At 42.2% G+C, this 23681-nt stretch overlaps 1 protein-coding gene across 2 annotated transcripts; it reads left to right on the forward strand.

Moving 5' to 3' along the window:
- The first annotated feature begins 8421 nt into the window (after positions 1–8421).
- Positions 8422–23029, forward strand: DENR (density regulated re-initiation and release factor). 2 transcript variants are annotated; one of them, XM_032876391.1, is made up of 8 exons: positions 8422–8524; positions 9368–9482; positions 14280–14299; positions 14990–15074; positions 17160–17243; positions 19727–19843; positions 21187–21326; positions 21427–23029. In XM_032876391.1, the coding sequence occupies exons 2-8, from the start codon at positions 9377–9379 to the stop codon at positions 21469–21471; spliced, it is 597 nt and encodes a 198-aa protein (XP_032732282.1). In that variant the 5' UTR covers positions 8422–8524; positions 9368–9376; the 3' UTR covers positions 21472–23029. The 2 variants fall into 2 exon arrangements, with proteins under 2 accessions (XP_032732282.1, XP_032732281.1); XM_032876390.1 differs by having other exon boundaries at positions 8434–8568.
- The last annotated feature ends 652 nt before the right edge of the window (positions 23030–23681 follow it).

Here is a 23681-nt window from a genome sequence, read left to right on the forward strand (position 1 = left end):
GGGGCTCGATTCCAGGACCCTGAGACCATGACCTGAGCTGAAGGCAGAGGCTTATAACCTACTGAGCCACCCGGGCGCCCCTGGGGTCTCTTTTCTAAGAGCACTAATCCCATCATAAGGGCTCCATCCACATGACCTAATCACCTCCCAAAAGGCCTGCCTCCTACTACCAGCAGCTGTTAGGATTTCAACAGACGAATTTTTGGAGGACACGAACATTCAGTGTATGGCAGATACTAACTTGAGTTGTTTGCTAGAACTATTGGAAAAGATAATCTCTCTTTTTTGGGGGGATCGCTAAACTAGTAGAAACTAACCTAAGTATTTAGGGAATGTGAAGAAAGCATAAGGGAATGAGCCAAGAGATGAAAAGAAATGGTTTCCTTTTTAAAAAAAACATTTAAGGGGCACCTGGATGGCTCAGTCAGTTAAGCGTCTCCCTTCACTCAGGTCATGATCTCAGGCTCCCTGCTCAGCAGGGACACCGCTTCCCCCTCTCCCTGCTGCTCCCCTTGCTTATGCTCTCTCTCTGTCAAATAAACATATAAAAGCTTAAAAAATAAACATTTAAATTTGAAATGATTTTAAGCTTGCATAAAAGCTGCAAGTCCAGTACAAAGTAAGTTCCATACATTTACCCAGAACTACTGAGCATAAACATTTTCACATTTGCTTTATTGTTCTCTGAGAGAGAGAGAGAGATTATTTTTTTAAAGATTTATTTATTTATTTTAGAGAGAGAAGGGCAGAGGGAGAGGGAGAAAGAGGATTAATCTCCTTGATGAGCAGGGGGCCTCACGTGGGGCATGATCTCAAGACCCTGAGATCGCGACCTAGGCTGAAGCAAAGTCAGAGGCTTAACAGACTGAGCCACCCAGGCACCCTAAGATAGAGTCTTGAGTATGCTGTTTCATCTCTAGGATCCAGCCATGCTTGAAACTGGAATCTGCTTCTCGATTTTAAACCAGTTTGCATATCAAAGACCCCGGGGGCACCTGGGTGGCTCAGTCATTAAGCATCTGCCTTCAGGTCGGGCCATGATTCCAATATGCTGGGATGGAGCCCCCCTTTGGGCTCCTTGCTCAGCGGGAAGCTTGCTTCTCCCTCTCCCACTCCCCCTGCTTGTGTTTCCTCTCTCACTGTGTCTCTCTCTGTCAAATAAATAAAATCTAAAAAAACAAAAAAAAGACCCAATTGCTCTTGAGAGAACAATTCTTTTTTTTTTTTTTTTAAGATTTTTTATTTATTTATTTGACAGACAGAGGTTACAAGTAGGCGGAGAGGCAGGCAGAGAGAGAGGAGGAAGCAGGCTCCCCGCTGAGCAGAGAGCCCGACGTGGGGCTCGATCCCAGGACCCTGAGATCATGACCTGAGCCGAAGGCAGAGGCTTTAACCCATTGAGCCACCCAGGCGCCCCAAGAGAATAATTCTTGAAGGATACCCATCCTTCAAGAGTGAAACCTGACAGATAGAAACTCTCTTTTCAGGGGGGGAAAAAAAAAAAGAATTCTTTTTCAGTTCAGACCCAGGCTAACTGATGAAGAATTTGTTAGTTTTAAAGGTAGCTCAGGGTGACTGGGTGGCTCAGTGGGTTAAAGCCTCTGCCTTCGGCTCAGATCATGGTCTCAAGGTCCTGGGAGTGAGCCCCGAACCGGGCTCTCTGCTCAGCAGGGAGCCTGCTTTCTCCTCTCTCTCTCTGCCTGCCTCTCTGCCTACTTGTGATCTCTGTCTGTCAAATAAACAAATAAATAAAGGTAGCTCCTGTGGCTTGGGAATAAACTGAGCCAGATTCACTAAGCTGTTCTCTCCCATAGGCTTCTCGATCCACTGGTATATTGAATTCAGTTGTGTGTGTTGTACATGTCTGGCAATTTATTGCTAATAGGTATGGAAGTATTAGAGTTTGACATCTTATTTACTTAACCAAATGAGACAGATTGAAGGTTAAGCCCATGATGTTTCTCATTGGACCAGCCCTTGTGCTTTTTCCTTTTCTTTTCAGATTTTATTTATTTATTAGAGAGCAAGAGAGAGAGAGCACTAGCAAGGTGGGGGGCAGAGGGGGAGAGAGAGAAGCAGACTCCCCGCTGAGCAGGGAGTCCAAGGACCTGAGATCACAACCTTAGCTGATGGCAGACACTTAGCTGACTGAGCCATCCGGTGACCCCAGGCCAACCCCTGTTCTAACAACTCTAAAACAGCCTCTTGAGTGGGAGAGAAGAAAAAAACAAGTGACAGTCCATTGAATCTGCCATTGTTCATAACAACCTATCTGACACATGAATTGTAAGTAATTGTGAAAGTTATACATTATTACTTTTTTAAAAAATTTTATTTATTTATCTTTACACCCAATATGGGGCTGGAATGTACAACCCCAAGATCAAGAGTTACACGCTCAGTGCACCTGGGTGGCTCAGTCAGTTAAGCGTCTGCCTTTGGCTCAGGTCATGATCCCAGGGTCTTGGGATCAAGGCCCACATCGGGCTCTCTGCTCAGCGGAAAGCCTGCTTCTCCCTCTCCCTCTGCTGCTCCCCCTTCTTGTGCTCTCTCTCCATCAAATGAATGAGTAAAATCTTAAAAAAAAAGTTGTTCTTCCAACTGAGCCATCTAGGCATCCTGAAAGTTATAAATTGTATTAGTACTTGTCATCTTAGCAGCCATTTTGGTGGTTCATCAAAAGGTAGACTTTTTAAAATGAGATTGTGCTCTGCAAGGGCATAATATCCATTGTATGTGTTATAGTGGGGGAAAAATGTTGGGAAACATTAGCCTGGAACAGATCTTCATAAACCCTTATAAAGGCTTTCCTAGCCCTAAACCTATGTGTTCATCAGAACAAATCTGAGGGGCACTTGGGTGGCTCAGTTGGTTAAGCGACCACCTTTGGCTCAGGTCATGATCCTGGAGTCCCAGGATAGAGTCCTGCATCAGGCTCCCTGCTCAGTGGGGAGTTTGCTTCTCCCTCATACTCTCTCCCCTCTCATGCTCTCTCTCTCTCAAAAAAATAAAATACAACCTTAAAAAAAAAAAAAGGAGGGAACTAATTTGAAAGTGACACTCCTATGCAAACTTGCTTAAGCAAAAATGGTAATCTGTTGACTTTTACAATCAAAGGGCCACGGGTTAGAGCTGACTTCGAGTGTGGCTGGAATCAGAGGTCAGCGTTCTCCATGTCTCACTTCTGTCTCCCTTAATATTGACTTTGTTCGCAGGCCACATGGTGGCAAGATGGCTGCCAACAACTCTATCGCTTGTCTTCTGAGACTCAGTCCAGTAAGGAGGAGAGAACTTCTTTTCTAGATGCTCCCTCGAAGACGTGCTGGAATTCGCTGTGATTGATCTACCCTTGAATTACTTAATCATGGTTACTACCAGGATACCACGTGCTGATTGCCTTGGACCTGGGTCACATGCTCTGCCTCTGGATGGGGGTTTGTGAAGGTCCAATTGGACCACACGGGTCTAGTATGGAGGAGAGAGAAGACCCTTTCAAACTAAAATGGGCCTGTTACAGAGAGTGGACGCTAGAAAGGCAATCAACAAATATCCAGTCCACCCCAAGTGACCATCTTGAAAATGCCCAGAAGGAACCAGGTCGTAGAAAATGTCTGGCTAAGGGCCAGTCTAGCCCCTACAGTGGAAAAATAAAACCCATGACTTCCTGAAAAAATAGATGATCTTATGACAAGGTGTCACCTGTGGTAAGAAGTCGCTCCTAATCCAAGAAGCCCAGGGCAAACTCTTTCATTCTCTTTGCTAGAAGACTTCTCAGAAAGCAAGGGTCAGAATGCCCCTTCGTCCACACTTCATCTGAATGACTGGTCTTGAAACATTATTTCCCCATCATCCTTTAGCGGGGGCTCACCTTTGTTCCTTTTTTTCAGCCATGTTTTGCTTGACCACAGGTTTCCGTTTTGTGCTAAAGGAAACATCTAGGGGCGCCTGGGTAGTTTAGTCGACTAAGGGTCTGACTCTTGATCTCAGCTCAGGTCTTGATCTCAGGGTTTTGAGTTCAAACTCCCACATTAGGCTCCATGTGGAGCCTATTTAAAAAAAAAGGGGGGGGGGAATGTCTAGCTTGCTTGCTTGCTTGCTTGCTTGTTTTCTCTGGCTCTTTGATAGGATAATTTAGGAATGCGTTCTGTAGTATAATAGAAAAGCCCACTGCACTGGTTTAAACTGATGGGGGCTGGGGAAGAGCAGGGAATTTTCACAATAGAAAGCCTTGGAAGGGAGGCAGTCAAGAACAGATAGGGTAACTCAATAATGCTATCAGGAACACAGGCTTTTTTATACATTTCCAATCCCAAATCCTTGGCATAGGTACCCTCATGGTCTGGCTAGACCCTCACAGTTGAAGACGGTTTATGTTCGGGTTCCAGTCAGAAAGAAGAAAGGTCAAAGTTTTTGGTGTTTTTTTTTTTAATGTGAAGCCTTGTCTTTTTATTGGAGAAGTATCAAATGATGAATTTCTAAAAGAATAAAAGCATGACTCTTATCTCATAAAATAAACAAGTGTCAAATATTTTATTTCACTTATTAATTAATAAGGAAATCAATAAGATGTTGAAACCAATTCAAAGGAGAATTCTCGAAAACATTCACACATAGGCAATCATATACACACGCACAGGCAATTGGGAATGCTACAGTGAATTTACAGAGGGATGGAAAACTAGTCAACAGAGAAATGATCAATGCAGCTCTACCAGACAGAATTCATTTGCATTTCTCTGGACAAGAGCCAATTGCATTTCTCAGTTTTCCACAATTTACAAAATTATAAAATAGCTCAAAGATAGTGGAAGATGGAGATGACACCAAAGAGGGGTAGGACACCATATATTTGTCCATTTAGAAAGCTGGCACAATGTTTCCCAACAGAAGGGATGCCCCCCCTCACCGTCTACCTATACCTCATGCACCAGGGCTGTGTCACATAGTCACCTTCATTGCAAGGGAGGCTGGGAAATCAAGCATCTAGCTGGACACACGGCTTGCTCAAGCGAAGCAGAATTCGGTTAGTAAGGAAGTCTGCCTCACCTATATATCCACTTGATGTAAATGCACGAGATTATTTCATAGTTTTTAGCACATGTGAGTATGAAGATGAATTCAGTGGACGTCTGTTGTTTTGATACTTTGACATCATTCCCCTCCTGTTCAGAGAACCTCGTATTTCCTTTGGGCTGTACCTGTCTCTACCCTCTAAACCCAGCTCCAAAGATGGACACTTGACTCTGGGCTTGTTCAGTTATGGGGATGGATTTAGGACCAGATGCAGCTGGAGGCAGGCCAATTAGATTCAATCTTTGAACTTTCACAGGAATGAAAGCGTGATTTACGGTAGAAAACAGTAATATTTGGGGCATCTGGGAGGCTTAGTCGTTAAGCCTCTGCCTTCAGCTCAGGTCATGATCTCAGAGTCCTGGGATCAAGCCCACATCAGGCTTCCTGCTCAGCGGGAAGCCTGCTTCTCTCTCTCCCAATCCCCCTGTTTATGTTCCAGCTCTTGCTGTCTTTCTGTCCAAAAAAAGTAAAATTTAAGCCTAAAAGATGTTTAGTCAATTTCATGACAATGGTTGGTGCACAAATGGATTCCTATATTCTTTGTCATAATTCCACTGCTCCTCAAAGAGTCTGTGTCTTCCTGGTAAGAAACCTCTGGGAAGTTTATTTAGTACGTGGCTCCTGCTTTTAGAACTTGAGAGCTGACAGGCTGTAGTATATGCTAGGAAGTTCAAGTCTAGGTTGGAACGCCAGTGGTGTTTAGGTACAGTCTGCCCAGAAAATAACCCCATCTAAAATACTTAAATACTTAAAGTGGGGGGGGGGTTCATTCAGGGGATTAGTTACATGGGGAATAAAGAGTTGAAAAGATATGGGGCGCCTGGATGGCTCAGTGAGTTTAAGCCTCTGCCTTTGGCTCAGGTCGTGATCCCGGGGTCCTGGAATCGAGCCCCACATTGGGCTCTCTGCTTGGTGGGGGGCCTGCATCCCCCTCCCCCTGCCTGCCTCTCTGCCTACTTGTGATCTATCTGTCAAATTAAAAAAAAAAAAAAATCTAAAAAAAAAATAAAAGAGTTGAAAAGGTAAACAGAGGTGGTTGAAGCAATTCAGAGACTAGTGGCAGCAAGAAGCCAACAATCACACTGCCAGGCTACAGATTAGATCCAGGGGGAAATTATGGTACAGGTGTCCAGGGTCAGGGATCCCCTAACAATACAATGGGTTAACCAGTGAAGTCAGGGATGCTGTTCACCGGGGTGGGGTGGGATGGCTGGGAAGGTGACTGTTCCTATTGCCGCCTCCTGTTGGCTGAACCCAGCTGGAAACTCAGGAAGAAGAAAGCCAGGGAATGTAGTCTCTGGGGGTCCAGCACCTCCTTCTTTACAAAGCAGAACAGGAAAAGGGTGAGGAAGGGAACTGAAGCCATTGAGTCTACTACACAGGACTGGCCACTTAGCCACATCTCATCACATCTAAGATGCCATTGATTATGGGACGCCATTATTTTATGCAACTCTAAGAAAGAAAAGAGCTGCCAGTTGAACTATGACACGATGCTAAAACTTCATCCATTGCAATGTGTCTTGGTATAAGATATTGAAATGTGGAAAAATATGCATCTTAAGATCAATAAAATAGGCTATTAGCTGTGTGATTTTGTTTTTAAGATTTTATTTATTTGACAGACTGAGATCACAAGTAGGCAGAGAGGCAGGCAGAGAGAGAGGAAGGAAGCAGGCTCCCTGCTGATCAGAGAGCTTGATGTGGAACTAGATCCCAGGACCCTGGAATCACAACCTGAGCTGAAGGCAGAGGCTTTTAATCCACTGAGCCATCCAGGCGCCCCTAGCTGTTGATTTTAAGCACATTTCAACTTAATTCATTCCACCTTTGAGCTACAATTTTACCATCTGGAAATCAAAGACAATACCTGGGGGGGGGGGCGTTATTGTAAGGATCAAATCAGCTATCACTTTTAAGACGGTTAAGTTTAACAAGAGTAGACACTTGTCTCTTGTTCACTGTATCCCCAGTGCCTAGCACAGTGCTTGGCGCATGATAGGAACACGAGATAATTTTGTGGAGTGAATCCCCCGGACTCTATATTCCCAAATGAGCAGGTTATTGGCACATAGTGGCAGCTGGGTGTCAGTAAATGGAAGTTATTATTGGAACAGAAAGCTATTATTATTGGACTCTACCACGTTTGGGAATAAGATCTTCTTTCACTAAAGAGAACTGACTCTTCTATGGGGGAAAGGAGGGATTCCTCTTTTAAGAAAGAGGTCAGAGTGGTGGCCACAGTCTCTGGTGGATAAGATTGTGCCAGATGGCTTTGTGCACACGAAGTAAATCTTTTTTTTTTTTTTTTAAAGATTTTATTTATTTATTGGACAGACAGAGATCACAGAGAGGCATGCAGAGAGAGAGGGGGAAGCAGGCTCCCCGCTGAGCGGAGAGCCCGATGTGGGGCCCGATCCCAGGACCCTGAGATCATGACCTGAGCTGAAGGCAGAGGTTTAACCCACTGGGCCACCCAGGTGCCCCACACGAAGTAAATCTTGAGCAGAAAATTTAAGGGTGGTGGTGGTGGTGGTGGCACAAGAAATTGGCAGGGAAGGAAGCAAAGAGGTGGAGGACTAAACAAAATACAAAAGAACGACCTCCACCAGCTACGAAGCACATTTTGGTCATCATTTTCCTAACCCTCAGAGATCCGCAAGCACTGTCATGTTGTTCCCATCTCACAGATGGGACTCAGGCGGAGCACGGTGAGGAATGGATTTTCCCGAAGGAAAACAACCAGATGGAAGCAGAGCTGAGACGCGGCCCCCCGTCCCCCACCCCGCGTGTGGCTCTGTCTACCCGGCTTCTGGCTGCTGAAAGCCGGAGACCCTAGAGATTAATTCCAATTTGCAACCCATGTAAGGATAGGTAAATACGAGGAAGGCGATGAAAACAGCTGTTAGGGTGGTGAGATTATGGGCGATGAGAACAATCTAAGGAACGCTGACAGGATCCTCTCCAGAATAATTCAGCCAGTGCAGGGAGAGGTGTTGAAACCAAACGCCTTTTCCAGCTGCCATCTCCCCGCGGAGGAGTGACTTATCCAACAGACTGGAGGTTAGTCAGGACTCCAGGATGCACCCCAGACGCGGGGCAACATTCCCCAGCTCATTAATAGGGAGTCACTGATGACTACGCCGCACGTCCCCACTGCATCCGCGGCCGCTTCCACGCGCCGCACGCCAACCGCCGATTCTCTCCCGCGGGTAACGAGCACCGCCTACTGGCTGTCAGCCTTTCTGAGGCTTGGCCCCGCCCTCGAACGAAACGCGCATGCTCCTCAAGTCCCCTCCGCCTCCGCCTCCAGGCTTCTCGCGACAGCCGCCCAGCGGCGGCCTGAATCTCGCGATAAAGGCTTATTGTCTCGCGGGACCGCGGCTGGCAGACGGGCTTTCAGGCGGCCCTGGCCGGGGAAGAGGAGTTGCATGTGTCGCTTCAGCTGGCGGTAGTGGCGGGAGCGGAGGCGGCGGGGGTTGTGCGACCGCCCGGGTAACGACCCCTTGTGCCTTTCCCTCTTCCGAGAAGCTCGTAGAGAGCGTGGGGGAAGCCGAGGTGCTGCCCGGCGGAAGGGGGCCGGGCCGGGCGTCTCCACACCCCCGCCCACATGGGCCCCTCTGGTTTCCCCGGGATTGCCCCTTTGCCTCAGATCTTCCCCCAAGTCCTGGCCGCCCTTGTCTCCCCAGTGCTCTTACATTCTGCCCCTTGCTGATTCTTCTGCCCCCATTTTCTCTCTTCAGATTCTGGTCTCCCCGCCCCCTCCCACTCCCATCCCCTTCCCTGATTCCTGTGTCCCTCCCTTGGCGTTGAGCTGTCCCCACACCCTGTACCCAGGGCACCTCTAGTCACCCACCCCTTCTTCGTAGGCTTTTCAAGCCTCTTTTCCTCCAGCTGCTTTGTGGCCTTTTTTTTGCTGCAGTTTGCATCCCTCCCAGATCACCCCCAGACCTTTTGTCCCGTCACTACGGATCATCCTCCCCATCCTATTATCCCGTTGCTTCCTCTTTCCACTAGTGCCCCCCCCTCCACTCCCACCCCAATTCTTCACGGTCTTTTTGCTGCTGTCACTTGCTTCCCTGTAGACCTGTGGAGCTGGTAGTGGTGTGCCCAGAATTGCTTATATTTTATGAATCTTAATGCAGCTTGTATCCTTCACTTAAGAACAGAATCGAAACAGATTTAGGGGTGAGGTATTGCTAGTGCAAGGGGGTGAGGCTACATCTGAACACTGCCTTTTTGGGATCTTGGTCCAAAAGAGTGAAAATGTGTTATTTTCCTTGCTTGCTTACAGGTTTGGGAGATGGCTGCTGATATTTCTGAATCCGGTGGGCATGATTGCAAAGGAGACCCGAGGGGCAATACCAAGTTAGATGCAGACTACCCACTTCGAGTCCTTTACTGTGGAGGCAAGTGTTACAAAGCAGAAAATGGCTCTTTTTTGCTCACTTTGTTTTTATGCATTGTGATAGGAGTATCACATTTGATCCTGTTAATCCTCTTCTCATCTGTGTTTGTTATCAGGGAAATCCTCAGTTGGGGGCTGGAGGGGTGTTGGTGAAGGGGAGGCATGGGTTAACTTGTTTTTCCCCCTGACGTGTATGACTTTGTGTCTTGCTACTTGGCCTGGAGATGCTTACAGTCAGGAGTAGAGATTTGGAAATAGATGATTTCAATCTAATGTTACTTTCTAGTAATTTTAATTACTAATGCTAATTTTATTAGCATTTTGCAAAGTTTCAGAAAAATCTGAAGGTACAGGATAGCAAAGGGGGCAAGGAAATACTAATTTTTCTCAGGAAATATTTTTGACCACTTACTTGGTGCCTCACAGTGTTTTAGGTGCCAGGGACTGAGTAGTGATTGGATAAGTCAGGAAAGGTCCTTGTGTTTGGAGACTTTCCATTTTGTAAGTATAATAGAGACATCATCTGGAGTTTAGTTTACTACAGAAGGAGAGGAGATATCGCTGAGTTAAAAAAGGTTGTCAACTTGATATTTGTCAGATATCTTCGAGAGTGAAAATTATAAAATACCTCAGTGAGAATAAGGCAGGGAAACTTTTTATAGGGTTGACTGAGTTTTGTTACGATACTAGTCTTACTTGGTCATCTTGTTGGCCTTTGGAGTCACAGACTAGTGTCTGCCTCCTGACTCCAGCGTTACCTGCTATGTGACCTTGGGCAAGTTACCTAATTCAGTTAAGGATTAAAGGTGTGTTTCTTAAGGTCTGTACAGTGAAATGATGATTGTGTCCTAAGGTGAATTGTGTAAAGCTTCTGATAGAGCAACTAACACAAGAACATAGTACAGTAAGTTTTATTATTAGAGAACTATACTAGTTTAGTATGGTGTATTTATCTTCGTCAGATGGTAGTTAAGAGCTATTGATTTTTGTACTCTATTTCATCTAATCTAAGACTCCATGTTTTATAAGATTCACCATTATTTTATGTTCTACTAAGAAAGAAAATTGTCAAATTGACATGCCATAATTATAAAATAATCCCTATAAAAAATTTAGCATTGATGGGAGTGCCTGGGTGGCTCAGTGGGCTAAGCCTCTGCCTCTGGCTCAGATCATGATCTCAGGGTCCTGGGATCGAGCCCCACATCGGGCTCTCTGCTCAGCGGGCAGCCTGCTTGCCCCTCTCTCTCTGCCTGCCTCTCTGCCTACTTGTGATCTCTCTCTCTCTCTGTCAGATAAATAAATAAAATCTTAAAAAAAAAATTTAGCATTGATGAAATATGGTATATGAAAACCTTCTTGTTAAATTGCGTATGTGACTGCTAAGGTGGCTTTTGAACAACACCACAAAATACGCAAAGCACCCCTGTGATAATCTGTGTTCACCAGAGGTCCCTAACCTTTTCAAGAAGGGTTTATTTTCCTAGTTTATATTGATGTCCCAGGCACTAAGCTGGGGACAAGGTACTTCCTCAAGGAGTTTATGTAGGAGAAGCACTGAGTATTAAATGCTAAATTAAACAGTACTGAGTGTAGCTATGAATTAGGAGTTGAGGAAGAGCCGGGATCTTTGTTCAGAGGGAAGTAGGGAAATTTCCAAGGAAATGAGAAGCCTTAAATACAGGGTGGAATTTGCAAGGAAAGGTGAAGGAATTCACAAGAACAGTAGGGTGGTAAGATTTAATATAGTGTCTTCAGGAGAGAGGGAAAAGAAAGGGCTGATTGTAACAGTGCTGGTTGGAGTAGAGTGTGAAACAGGTAGGTAGGGTGGTGTGCTTTCTGGGGAGACATTTTGTCTTCAGGATTGTGACTTCAGACTCCTTCTGAATTTGAATCCTGCCCCAGCCATTTACTTACTTGTGTGACCTCGGCCAGTTCCCTCATCTGTTAAAGAGCCTACTTCAGGGGCGCCTGGGTGGCTCAGTGGTTTAAGCCTTTGCCTTCAGCTCAGGTCATGATCTCAGGGTCCTGGGATAGAGCCCCGCATCCGGCTCTCTGCTTAGCGGGGAGCCTGCTTCTCCTCTCTCTGCCTGCCTCTCTGCCTACTTGTGATCTCTCTCTCTGTCAAATAAATAAATAAAACCTTTAAAAAAAAAGAAAAGAAAAAAAAGAGCCTACTTCATAAGGCCGTAGGGAAGAATGAACAATACACCCAAAGGCTCCACCTTCTAACGCCATCACATTGGATTATAGGATTTCAACATAGTAATTTTGAGGGGACACAAACATTCAGACCGTAGCAGAAAGTTTCATGGCCGATGATGACTTGTTCTTCATGTTGCATCACATCAGCAAGTACATAATGTCAGGGAATTGCACTATGAGTGATGCCAAGTTTGATGGTAACTGCTCGATTGGCATGTCGAAAAGGAGTGGTTTACAGGAAGGGAGATTAATTGACTTTATTTTATTATTTATTTATTTACTAAAGATTGTATTTATTTGAGAGAGAGAGAGAGAGATAGAGCACACAAGCAGGGGGAACAGCAGCAGAGGGAAAGGAGAAGTAGGCTTCTCGCGGAGCAGCAAGCCTGATAAGGGACTTGATCCCAAGACCCTGAGATCATGACCGGAGCCAAAGGCAGACACTTAACCGATTGAGCCACCTAGGTGTCCCAGGAATTAGACTTTAAAAGCAAGTAACAGGGGTGCCTGTGTAGCTCAGTCCTTAAGCATCTTCCTTTGGCTCCAGTCATAATCCCAGGGTCTTGGGATGGAGCCCTGCATCGGGCTCCCTGCTCGGCAGGAAGCCTGCTTCTCCCTCTCCTACTCCCCCTGCCTGTGTTCCCTTTCTCACTATGTCTCTGTCAAATAAATAAATAAAACCTTTAAAAAAAAAAAAAAAGTAACAGTGAACTGTCCAAATGTTTTCATTGTATTAGAATTTTGTTGAACTGAATATTCTTTGAAGTGGCGTACAAAGTTTTATAGTTTTAGTATTTGCTATAATGGTATTTAACCTATAATTTTATCCTGAAAGTGTGGTTGAATATCTGTACCTACTGGTATTTGAACTTGAACTGTGAGGATTATAGAGCTCTGGTTAACCAGGGAGAGCTTTGGTGGAAAGATCTCCACGCTTGAAATAAAAAGGTGCTACCTGAATCTTTATAGCAGCAATGTCCACAATAGCCAAAGTATGGAAGGAACCTAGATGTCCATCAATAGATGAATGGATAAAGAAGATGTGGTGTGTATGTGTGTGTGTGTGTGCGCGCGCATGCGGGCACAGACACAGACACAGACAATGGAATACTATGCAGCTATCCAAAGAAAGGAAATCTTGCCATTTGCAACGACATGGGTGGAACTAGAGGTTATTATGCTGAGCAAAATAAGTCAATCAGAGAAGGACAATTACCATATGATCTCTCTGATATGAGGAATTTGAGAGGCAGGGCTGGGGGCCATGGCGGGGAGGGAGGGAAAAAATGAAACAAGATGGGATTGGGAGGGTGAGAAACCATAAGAGACTCATCTCTCAAAACAAACTGAGGGTTGCTGGGGGCTGGGAGGAGGGATAGGGTTGCGGGGTTATGGATAGCAGGGAGGGTATGTGCTATGGTGAGTGCTGTGAAATGTGTAAGACTGATGATTCACAGACCTGTACCCTTGGGACAAATAATACATCATATGTTACAGTAAAAAAAAAAAAATAAATAAATAGAAAACAACAACAAGAAATAAAAAGGTGCTAAATTTCTTCTGCCACGTACCTACCACCTTAGTCCTTGGCTGAGCTATTGAACCTTTTTTAGAGCTTCAACTGTAAAAAACGTGATGGTGGGATGAGGAGGAGGCATACCACAGTCACGTGGCTGGCACACAGCTACACTGTCTGTGTGTGTCATGTAATCTGATTTCATGGTTAAGGGCTTCAGAAACTGACCAGGGTTCAAATCCTGTTCTACTAACCAAATGCAGCAGGTTACTTACTTATTGGTAATGCAGATGTGATTCTTACAGGGGGGTGGTGGTGACACATAATAATGCACGTAACGATAATTGCTGTGATGAGTAATGGTGTACCAGCCCTCTTCTCCGTCACAAATCTCAGGATATTGAGCACACTGAGCTATTCAATTCTTCACCTTAAAAATAAAAACAAAATGGTTGACCAAGTAACAGTTCTGTTTAGAACTGGGAAACCTTTTGAGTTCTTCTAGTTCTTAGCCCATGTAGCCTATATACAAGGACAGGATTGGACCCACGTTCCCTCTAGCTTTACAGTTGCATTATCTTATGTAGCACAATATGAAAAAGAAAAGGAAACGTATATTGCAAAGAAATGGTAGCAAAAGTGCTACTGAAGTCTATGAATGTATTAGTATGAATAAAAACTGGTGGCTGTTTAGGTAAAACTATCGAAGGAAATAACCATTTCCTTTCAAGCTTTGCTGTGTTGGGAATTGTTCTCAGCTTAACTTCAGACCCATTGAAGTGGTTATGGTAAAACCTTAAGATATGCCGGATAGTGTAGTTTGGTGTCCCACCAACTGAGGGTTATGGTCTTCTTTAGATTAAAAACAAACAAACAAAAAATAGAATATCTCTATGAACCATGTGGCTTTTACCTCCAAAAAAAAAAAAAAAAGATGGGTGGTGTTTGAAAAGTGATACAGAATTATAGGAAAAAATAGAAATGAAGCATTTTGTCAAATTTAAAATAAAAGTTGGGATGAACCGTGTGTGTTTATATATTAAAATTTTCTAATCTTTTTTCTCTCCATTTCCCCAGTCTGTTCATTACCAACAGAGGTAAGTCCTTTTAAAGTTCTTTTCTTATTACCTTCTGCATTTGAGGTCATTGCTTTTCAGAGCTAGCCTGAGAACTTTTATTTTTCATGTTCTGTCATTTGATAGTTGAGTTTCAACTTTCTATAGAGAACTTTGGGTTAGAATAATTTTATGGTCTTACACATTGTTTTCTTTAGTCTTTGTATCATATGTGTACATCTTTTGTACTTGGCTGTACAGTTTGGACTTTTCCTTGGAACTTAGGAATAGTTACCTAAGAAGATGAGATTAGCCTTAAAGCCAAAATCTAATGTCTAAGCAGAGGAAAGTATAAGTTAAAATTATGTATAAGATTTTCTGTAAATAAGCTTCTGAGTCAGGGTCTGTGGGCAAGTCACAAAAATGGTGAGACACCTGTGTGCCCAAAGCAAGAAGTGAACATGCTCTTTTTTTTCTGTTTGCTCCTTTTTCTAATGGCCCTTCTGTTTTGATTACTACAGTGAAGAGCTGCTTAATCCTTTTTAAAATTCCAATTTCTTATGGGGCATTTCCTGGTGGAATACTGAATTCCTGTGGATAAAGTGTAGGGTGGGAGTAGTTGGTTTTATCATTCTTAATATAGCAAATAATAGGGAATGAATTAAGATGTACTGGTTGATTGAAAATGTTCTGTTGTGACTCAATTTGTTCTTCCCACCCCCACTCCCCCAGTACTGTGAATATATGCCCGATGTTGCTAAATGTCGACAGTGGTTAGAGAAGAATTTTCCAAATGAGTTTGCAAAACTTACTGTAGGTATGAACATTTTTTTCTTTCATCTTGAATATTTGTATATCTGAAACAAATGCACATAAGGCATTATTTTAAAGATATGAAAGTGCTCCTTTAGTAGCACTAAATTGTATAAATACAATTACAGAATTGTAATTGTAATTACAGAATTGTATTTATACCAATTAGCTTCAAAACCATTTTTCGTTCTCGGGTTAAAATTCCTTATGTAGAGTCATACACTGTTTCATGTGTCTTAACCTCTCTGACACAGTTTAGAATAACTTCTTAGGAGAAGTTTAGAAGAAGGTTTAGGAGCAAATGTGTTTTCACTCATTCATTTAACAAATTACTCCTTGTGAGCATACTATATGTACACTTTGTTTTAGATGCTGGGGATAAAGCAGTAAACAAAAGATCTGCTCTTTGGAAATTATATCAGAAAGGGGAGACTAAGTAAAATAAATAAATAAGTATGTTAAGTAGTGATGAGCAGGGAATGGGGAGATAAGACTTACTAGGGAAAGAATTTGAAATTTTAGGTAGTGGCAGGAAAGATTTTGCTGAAAAGATTGCATTTGAGCAAAGACCTAAAGGAAGTGAGGGAGTGAGTCATTGGATATCTGGACGAATATTCCAGGTGTGGGGCAAGTGCAAAGGCCCTAAGGTAAAAGCTTACCTGTCATCCAGGAAACACCAAGGAAGCCTTTGTGTCTGGAGCTTATCGAGGGGGTGGGGAAGGGTCAGAGATAAAGTCAGAGAGCTAATGGAGGACCACACCTTAAAGGCCTAGTCTTAGCTTTTACTCAGAATGAGATGTGGAACTATCAGAGAGATTTGAACAGAAGAGCAATAAGGTCTGACTTTTGTTTCAACAGCATCTCTTTTGCCTACTGTGCTAAAGAATAGACTGAAGAGGGCACAGGCAATATAGGGAGAGCAGATGAGAGGCTGCGGCCATAATCACGTCAGGAGACCACAGTGACCTGCTGGAATGGTAGCCGTGGAGGCGGGGAATGTAGGCAGATTTCCATGTGTTTTGTTTTTTTTTTTTTCCAAAGATTTTATTTATTCATTTGATAGAGATCACAAGTAGGCAGAGAGAGAGGGAGAAGCAGACTCTCTGCTGAGCAGAAAACCCGATGCGGGGCTCGATCCCAGGACCCTGGGATCATGATTGAGCCGAAGGCAGAGGCTTTACCCACTGAGCCACCAGGCACCCATCTTGATGTGTTTTGAAGGTAGAGCAGATTAGAGGCTGCGGCCATAATCACGTCAGGAGACCACAGTGACCTGCTAGAGCAGTAGCAGTGGAGGCGAGGAATGTAGGCAGATTCTCGATGTGTTTTGAAGGTAGAGCTGACAGGACTTTCTGATGTACTGCATGTGGGATGTGAGAAAAGGAGGCATCTAGGGTTTTGGCAACTAGAAGAATGGGAGTTGCTGTTGCCAGAGGAAAGGAAGACTGCAGAGAACAGATTTCTTCATTTTGTTAAAACTGTTGGCTTCTCTTACAAGATGGGTGGAAATGAAGGCAGAAGCAGGAAGAAGGGAGAACCTGGGCTGGAAACAGGCCTATCAGATGATCCTGATGTTATTCCACTATTTTGCTGCTTTGTCAGATTGTTTCTAAGAGGCACAATCCCTGAAACTTCATAGAAGGTCTTTTTGGATAGTAGCTACAGTCATTTCTGTGGTTGGATAAGAACCCTAAAGTTGGGTGTTAAGTCTGTGAGGTCATGGTCAGCCCAGGCGTGACCTGCCTAGGATATGATAAGACCCGAGGAAGGAGTCTTCTTAGGCCCAGACTTCTGTTACCTAGGTTAGGTTAGTACCTTTACATGTAAACATGCCTGCAGAGTCTGAGTGTTTTGTGCTCCTTTTTTGTGCTGAAAGAATCTAATCTTCATATATCATCCTGCACTTAATCATAATGACCAGAATTAGACTAGATAGGAATTTAGCAATGTAATCATTTGCTTTAGAAACAGCATGCTCAGTTGTTGGCAAGATGCCTTATTTGTGTATGAAGTTGCTCAAAGGTGATTTTTTTTTTAAGGTGATTTTGAAGTAATGTTAATGCTTTTGGATTTCATTGTTAACATCTAGAAAATTCACCAAAACAAGAAGCTGGAATTACGGAGGGTCAAGGCACAGCAGGGGAAGAGGAAGAGAAGAAAAAGCAGAAGAGAGGTAAGGCCTAAATCCGTGACTTCATTTATATAAACACACCTTCTCTCTGTTAGAGGAAATACATAATGAGGACAGTCCCAGAGCCAGTAATGTCTCCCTGCTGCTGTAGTTCCATATGTGTACCCTGCAGAGCCACACAGAGTCATATTCTCAGGATGACTGGATGTCATATGATTTGGGCTTTTACAGTAAATTGGATCTAAGAAAGCATACTTTATTTGCTGTGTTCATATGCAAGAAAGCAACCAGCCATCTTATTTATGACATGAAACCTTTGTTACCTTATTAAATACCTGTGTATTCTATTTAGTTAGAGTTGAAGACATGGATAAAAGATATTCTTCTCTCAAGTTGTCAGCTTGGTTAATTTTTTTTTTTTTTTTTTAATACCTCTCTACCTGCTGCTAAAATGAATTCCTATACTCTGGATCCTGTCCCTGCCTGTTCCTTCTGCCTTAATTATTCTCCCCTATGACTAAAATTAGCTTATAAATAAGGACTGTGCATCTTTCAAGAAAAATTCCCCCAAGAGCCCGTTCTTTACCTTATCCCTTGCCCTGCCCTTCTTAGCCAGACTTTTGTAGAAAGACTAGAGACTCACTGTCCTTGCTCTTCTGTCCTTCATTGTTATGCCTCATTCCACCCTAAGCTGACTTGTCACACCACTGAAATTCCTCTCGTAGGGGTCATCAGTGGCTCAGTAATTGCCAAGCAATAAGAGCATTTGAGCACGCCTTTTGAAATGCCATATACTTCCTTTGCAACAGACTTTCTTCATCCTCCCTGTCGCTCACTCCTCTTTGGTCTTATGTGCAGGCTTCTCTTCTCCCTTCTGTCCCTAAGAAGTTGTATTTTCGGGCGCCTGGGTGGCTCAGTGGGTTAAGCCGCTGCCTTCGGCTCAGGTCATGATCTCAGGGTCCTGGATTGGGAGCCTGCTTCCTCCTCTCTCCTGCCTGCCTCTCTGCCTGCTTGTGATCTCTCTCTGTCAGATAAATAAATAAAATCTTAAAAAAAAAAAAAAAAAGAAGTTGTATTTTCCAGGATCCTGTGCTCAGCCCTTTTACCTCCTCGTTCTGTAGTTTTTTCCCTGAATGATTCTTTTCACATCCCTAACTTCTGACACCACTCTACAAGCTTGAAATTCCTAGATCTGTACCTCTAGTCCTGGCCTTATCTCTACACTGCCAGTGTGTGTGGTCCCACAGGCACCTCAAATGCAGTATTTCCAAGAAAACCAAACTTACTAAATCCCAAATCTATGTTTTTTGGTTATTGACCGCATACTTTATCCATTCATCTGAGCCAGAACCTGACACTTGTCTAGAGTTCTCTTTCTTTGCTCCTTTTTTTTTTTTTCCTTTTTTAAAGATTTTGTTTGTCAGAGAGAGAGAGATTACAAGCAGGGGTAGTGTCAGGCAGAGGGAGAAGCAGGCTCCCTGCTGAGCAAGGAGCGTGATTCGGGACTAGATTCTCAGACCCCGGGATCATGACCTGAACAGAAGGCAGCTGCTTAACTGACTGAACCACCCAGATCTCCCTTCTTTGGTCCTCTTAATCAGTTTTTTTTTTTTTTTTAATAGTCATCTTCCTTAATTTATTATTAATTCCTTTCAGTGAGTTCTAAATTCTGTTATTCTCCTTAATCTGTCCTGTGCCTAGTCGATATTACCTTTACCACTGCTTTGTTAGATTTTGATTAATTTCCACCTAAACTAATGGAGGATCCTGCAATAGCTCTCTGCTGGCCTTAATCCTCAAAGGCTCACCCTCCATGCTATAGAGTGATCTCCTAAAACCTAAATCTTTTTTTTTTTTTTTTTTCAACTCCTTCATTCATTCAGTGGCTTTTCTTCTGCCTCAATATAAAATCAAACAACAAAGCTTGTCTTGCTGATTCTTTGACTGGTAGGTAATTATTTACTTTTCTGGCTTTATCTCCTAACATATCCATAAGCATCCTTCATCGAGACAATTGTAGTTCTCAAATATAATGCCTTCTCTTATTTCTGTACTATTTTCTTCTCCTGGGATAGCCTTTCTTACTGTATCTCTCCAGTCCTTCTATAAGAACTTAGATGCCATTTCTTCTGGGAAAGCTTTTCTGTTCTCCAGAAGCTGAATAAGCCATTCTTCTGCAAAGCCATGGTGGTGTGCAGTATTCATGGTTCCTGTTAAAGTATATATCAGTTGTAGTAATTATTAAACTTTTTTTGTCTCTTTCACTAGACTGAGAGTCCCTGGAGGGCAGGGATTATGTTTTATTCTGTTCATCTTTGTGTCCTCAGCCCTTGGTGCAGTGCTTGGTACATATTACTTAATAAATATTTATTGAACGAATACTCACGCATATGTTTATTAGTTTTGTGTTAGAAGAAGAAACTTTAGAAATTAATATTTGGTATTTTTTGAAAATTATTAAGCTTAAGACGGTATTCTTTATGACCAAAACAATTGAGGCGGAACTCTTTTTTTAATAAATAAAGGTGGAAGGGGTCAAATAAAGCAAAAAAAGAAGACTGTACCACAAAAAGTTACGATAGCCAAAATTCCTAGAGCAAAGAAGAAATATGTAACAAGAGTATGTGGCCTTGCAACTTTCGGTGAGTTCAAGTTTAAGTATGTTTAAAATGTGTGAACTATAGTCTTTGTTGCTCTCTGCCTCCCTCCCTCCCTCTCTCTGTCTCTGTCTTGGTCTTTCTGTCTCTTTTTTAATCTGGCATCGTGAAAATTTTACAGGTCTATTTTTTGCTAAGAAGACACAGAATGAGATTTTGCATGTCTAAGTATAGCTTCAAAATCAGATTTTGAAGAAATATAATGTTTAGCAAAGGGAACTAAACTTTTTCCTTTACAGAAGACCTGCTTGAGCATATTTTATGTGGAATGAGGAGTGTTAGGTAGGATTCCTTTTGAAGCCTATCAGTCCTGCTCCTCTGTCCCTGCAGGCTAGATGGCAAAAGGCTGCAGAATGGCTTGTGCCCTCTGAGAACAGTAGTAGAGGGTGAGGGAATGTGGATATCAGCAGAATGTCCTGCTTCAGAGCTCCTTCTGGAGGCCTTGAATGAACAGTGAAATTGTAAACCAAGGTCCCTTCCTGTGACAGCACAGTTGAAAAACAGTCATTAGGTAATAGATTTGTTTCCCTGCTCTAACTATTGCTCTTGTAAAAAGGGATAAACAGAAGAACTACATTGTACTTGGAAATGTATATGTTAATTCCTGGAATTAATGTGTTCCTGGATTTATTTTGGTCTTACTATATGAGTTAAGAATGGTATGAATAATGTTTGTGTGTGTGTGTGTGTGTGTGTGTGTGAGAGAGAGAGAGAGAGAGAGATAGAATGCGTCTTTTATTTTTTTTTTTTATTTTTACTTGAGTTAATTAACATATAGTGTATTATTAGTTTCAGAGGTAGAGTTCAGTGATTCATCAGTTGCATAAAACAGCTAGTGCTCATTACATCACGTCCCCTCTAATGCCCATCATACCCGGTTACTCCATCCCCCCCAAATAATGCTATTTTTATGTACCGAAGCTTTATTTGACCTTGAAAATACAAGTTGAATGGTTACGAAGACCACTGCCTGTGGTAGTTTGTAATTACCATGAGAGGCATATAAAACCTGTTAAGGCATTCTGTTTTATGAAATTAAGATACAGATTAAATTTTAAGATGGGGGGGGCGCCTGGGTGGCTCAGTCGGTTAAGCGGCTGCCTTCGGCTCAGGTCATGATCCAAGGGTCCTGGGATGGAGCCTCACATCGGACTCCCTGCTCCATGGAGAGCCTGCTTCCCCCTCTCCCTCTGCCTGCTGCTCTGCTTACTTGTGCTCTTCTATCTCTCTGTCAAATAAATAAATAAAATCTTTAAAATTTCAAACTTGAAAAATACTTCTGATATATAATTCTAATTATAAACTTGCTCTTTTTTAAAAAATAACAGAAATTGATCTTAAAGAAGCACAAAGATTTTTTGCTCAAAAATTCTCCTGTGGTGCCTCAGTAACAGGAGAGGATGAAATCATCATTCAGGGAGACTTTACAGATGACATAATTGATGTCATTCAGGAAAAATGGCCAGAGGTGAGTAGGTAGAACATGTGTACCTGTGGATATAAGTGTTTAAAGCAAGTTGCTTATCTGACACCACAGTTCATGAGATGTAATTATTTGTGTTTTATAGGTGGATGATGATAGCATTGAAGATCTTGGAGAAGTAAAGAAGTGATTTTGAAAATTTGTCTCTATTTAATGATCTGAACTGAGAGTTGATATGGCCAAAGGGAGAGAGGCCTTTTAAAAATATATATATTTATCCTACAGTAAAACTGTAGATTACCCTCACCCTTGGCATTTTCACTGTTCTGTATAAGGCTGCTTCTTTTTTTTATTGCCAAAGTCTAATAAACAGGGAGACTGTCATGCTTATGCATGAAATAGAATTTAGTCAAATAAAAATTTTTGGTCATTTGGTACTGACTTTTCTCTTTCTCTTATTAACTTTTTATTTTTGGAAAAACACTAGATTTTTTGTGCAAAACCTTTCTGTTTATTATCTTAAAGTAATCATGATTTAGTGAAATCATGATTTAAAGCTGAGTAATATTTGAAGAATTTGAATTTTGGCTTCATCACCATTAATAATTGTCTCCTTGCTTCTTTGGTGTGATAGTTTTGAGATGCTTGGGCATCTGATAGATTTGTGGTTGAATTTGCTTCATTGTTAACCAACCAAGTCCACTTTGTGGTCATATTAACTTAATGTTGGTAGGACTTGTTCACACTCTTCTGGAGATTATTTGGTAAAGTATGTTAAAGCCTTAAAACCATTTGCAGTCTGACCCAGTAAGCCACTTAGTTGACATTATCCTAAAGATAGAATCATTCTTGCTTAAAACTGTGGGTGAGGGTGGTCATCGCAATGTTCCTCATAAATACAAAAAAAACTGCAACTGATACAAATGAACAATTGGGAAATGGTTAAAGAATGATGGTGCACCATATGGTAAAATATTACGCATATATTTTTAATATTTTCCAGAAATACTTGGGAAACCTGTTTGGTGATTTTAAGTCGGGGGGGGGGGCCCAGACCCCAAATTCATTTTATACGTTACTATTACTGTTGTTTTGAGTGGAAGGTCATTCAGAGATGCCGCCGAGTTCTTGTTCTGACTATCAATTCTGGGAGTGAAATCCTGTAGCCAGTTGAAAAGAATATACACCGATACTCAATATATATATGAAATCTGGGAAATAGCAATTGAAATGAGTCTTCCTCAGAAGAGAAACAGTGACAGTGAGTTTTAATGAATGCACTGAATGAATTTAAACTTTGTTTTTATAAAGGTCTTAAGTTAGGCTCTGCAAATTAAAAAGAAAACCCCTGGTATTTTAAATCGCTATAGACACCTTTAAGAAATTCAGAACCCATTGTTTATTGCCATGCAAATTACAACCTCGAATGAATGTTTTTTTTTAAATAACTAAAATCTTAGGAAAAAATGTGTAATAAACATGCAAATTAAGAAAAATTCTGCATTAACTGTGAATTTTACTAAATAGTAGGAGTATCTGATGAAGCAAATTTATCCATCAAGACCATTTGGTATGTGTTGTGTATGTATTCTGTTGGTGCTGGAAGATGTCTGTGCCTGTATCAACCATGTGACTTCATGTAAAGATTCTCAATGTTCACAGTTCTTGGCAAATGCAGTTTTAATCCATATAAAGCCAGCAGTGGATGTTACTGCAGGATAATGGAGGATTAAAATTGTCCTTGTGTATAACATGTGTGAATCTTTTTCTTCGACCTGGAATTTAAAATGGAGCATTAGTTTAATCCCTGATGAAAATGTGCTAAATTCAAGGATTGACTTTAATTCATACATTCCCTTTATGTATGTATTATGTAAATGTTTTTGCAGTCTAGTATTTTTAGCAAAAAGAGTATAAACCTTTAAAACAGCCTTATGTCATAGTTGTAAACGATTTGCCGCAGTTAAGCTGGCAACTTAAATGCAAACCCAGCTTTGATATGCAGTATTTTCTCTTAAAAAAAATAGATACAGACAAGTGATTTTACATTCCATTTTAGTTACTACATAGAAGCCTCAGTAAATCAGCTGTTGCTTAAGATAAAATACATGAGGGGCGCCTGGGTGGCTCAGTGGGTTAAGCCTCTGCCTCTGGCTCAGGTCATGATATCAGGGTCCTGGGATTGAACCCCGCATGGGGCTCTCTGCTCAGCAGGGAGCCTGCTCCCTGCCCCTTTCTCTCTGCCTGCCTCTCTGCCTACTTGTGATCTCTGTCTGTCAAATAAATCAGTAAAATCTCTTAAAAAAAAAAAGATAAAATACATGGTAAACGTGCTTGGTTTTGGCTCAAGTCATGATCTCAGGGTCCTTAGATCCAGCCCTCCATCAGTCTCTGTGTTCA

The sequence above is a fragment of the Lontra canadensis genome, unplaced genomic scaffold (assembly GCF_010015895.1).
Source record: "Lontra canadensis isolate GAN:19392208 unplaced genomic scaffold, GSC_riverotter_1.0 scaffold58, whole genome shotgun sequence".
Lineage (NCBI taxonomy): Eukaryota > Metazoa > Chordata > Mammalia > Carnivora > Mustelidae > Lontra > Lontra canadensis.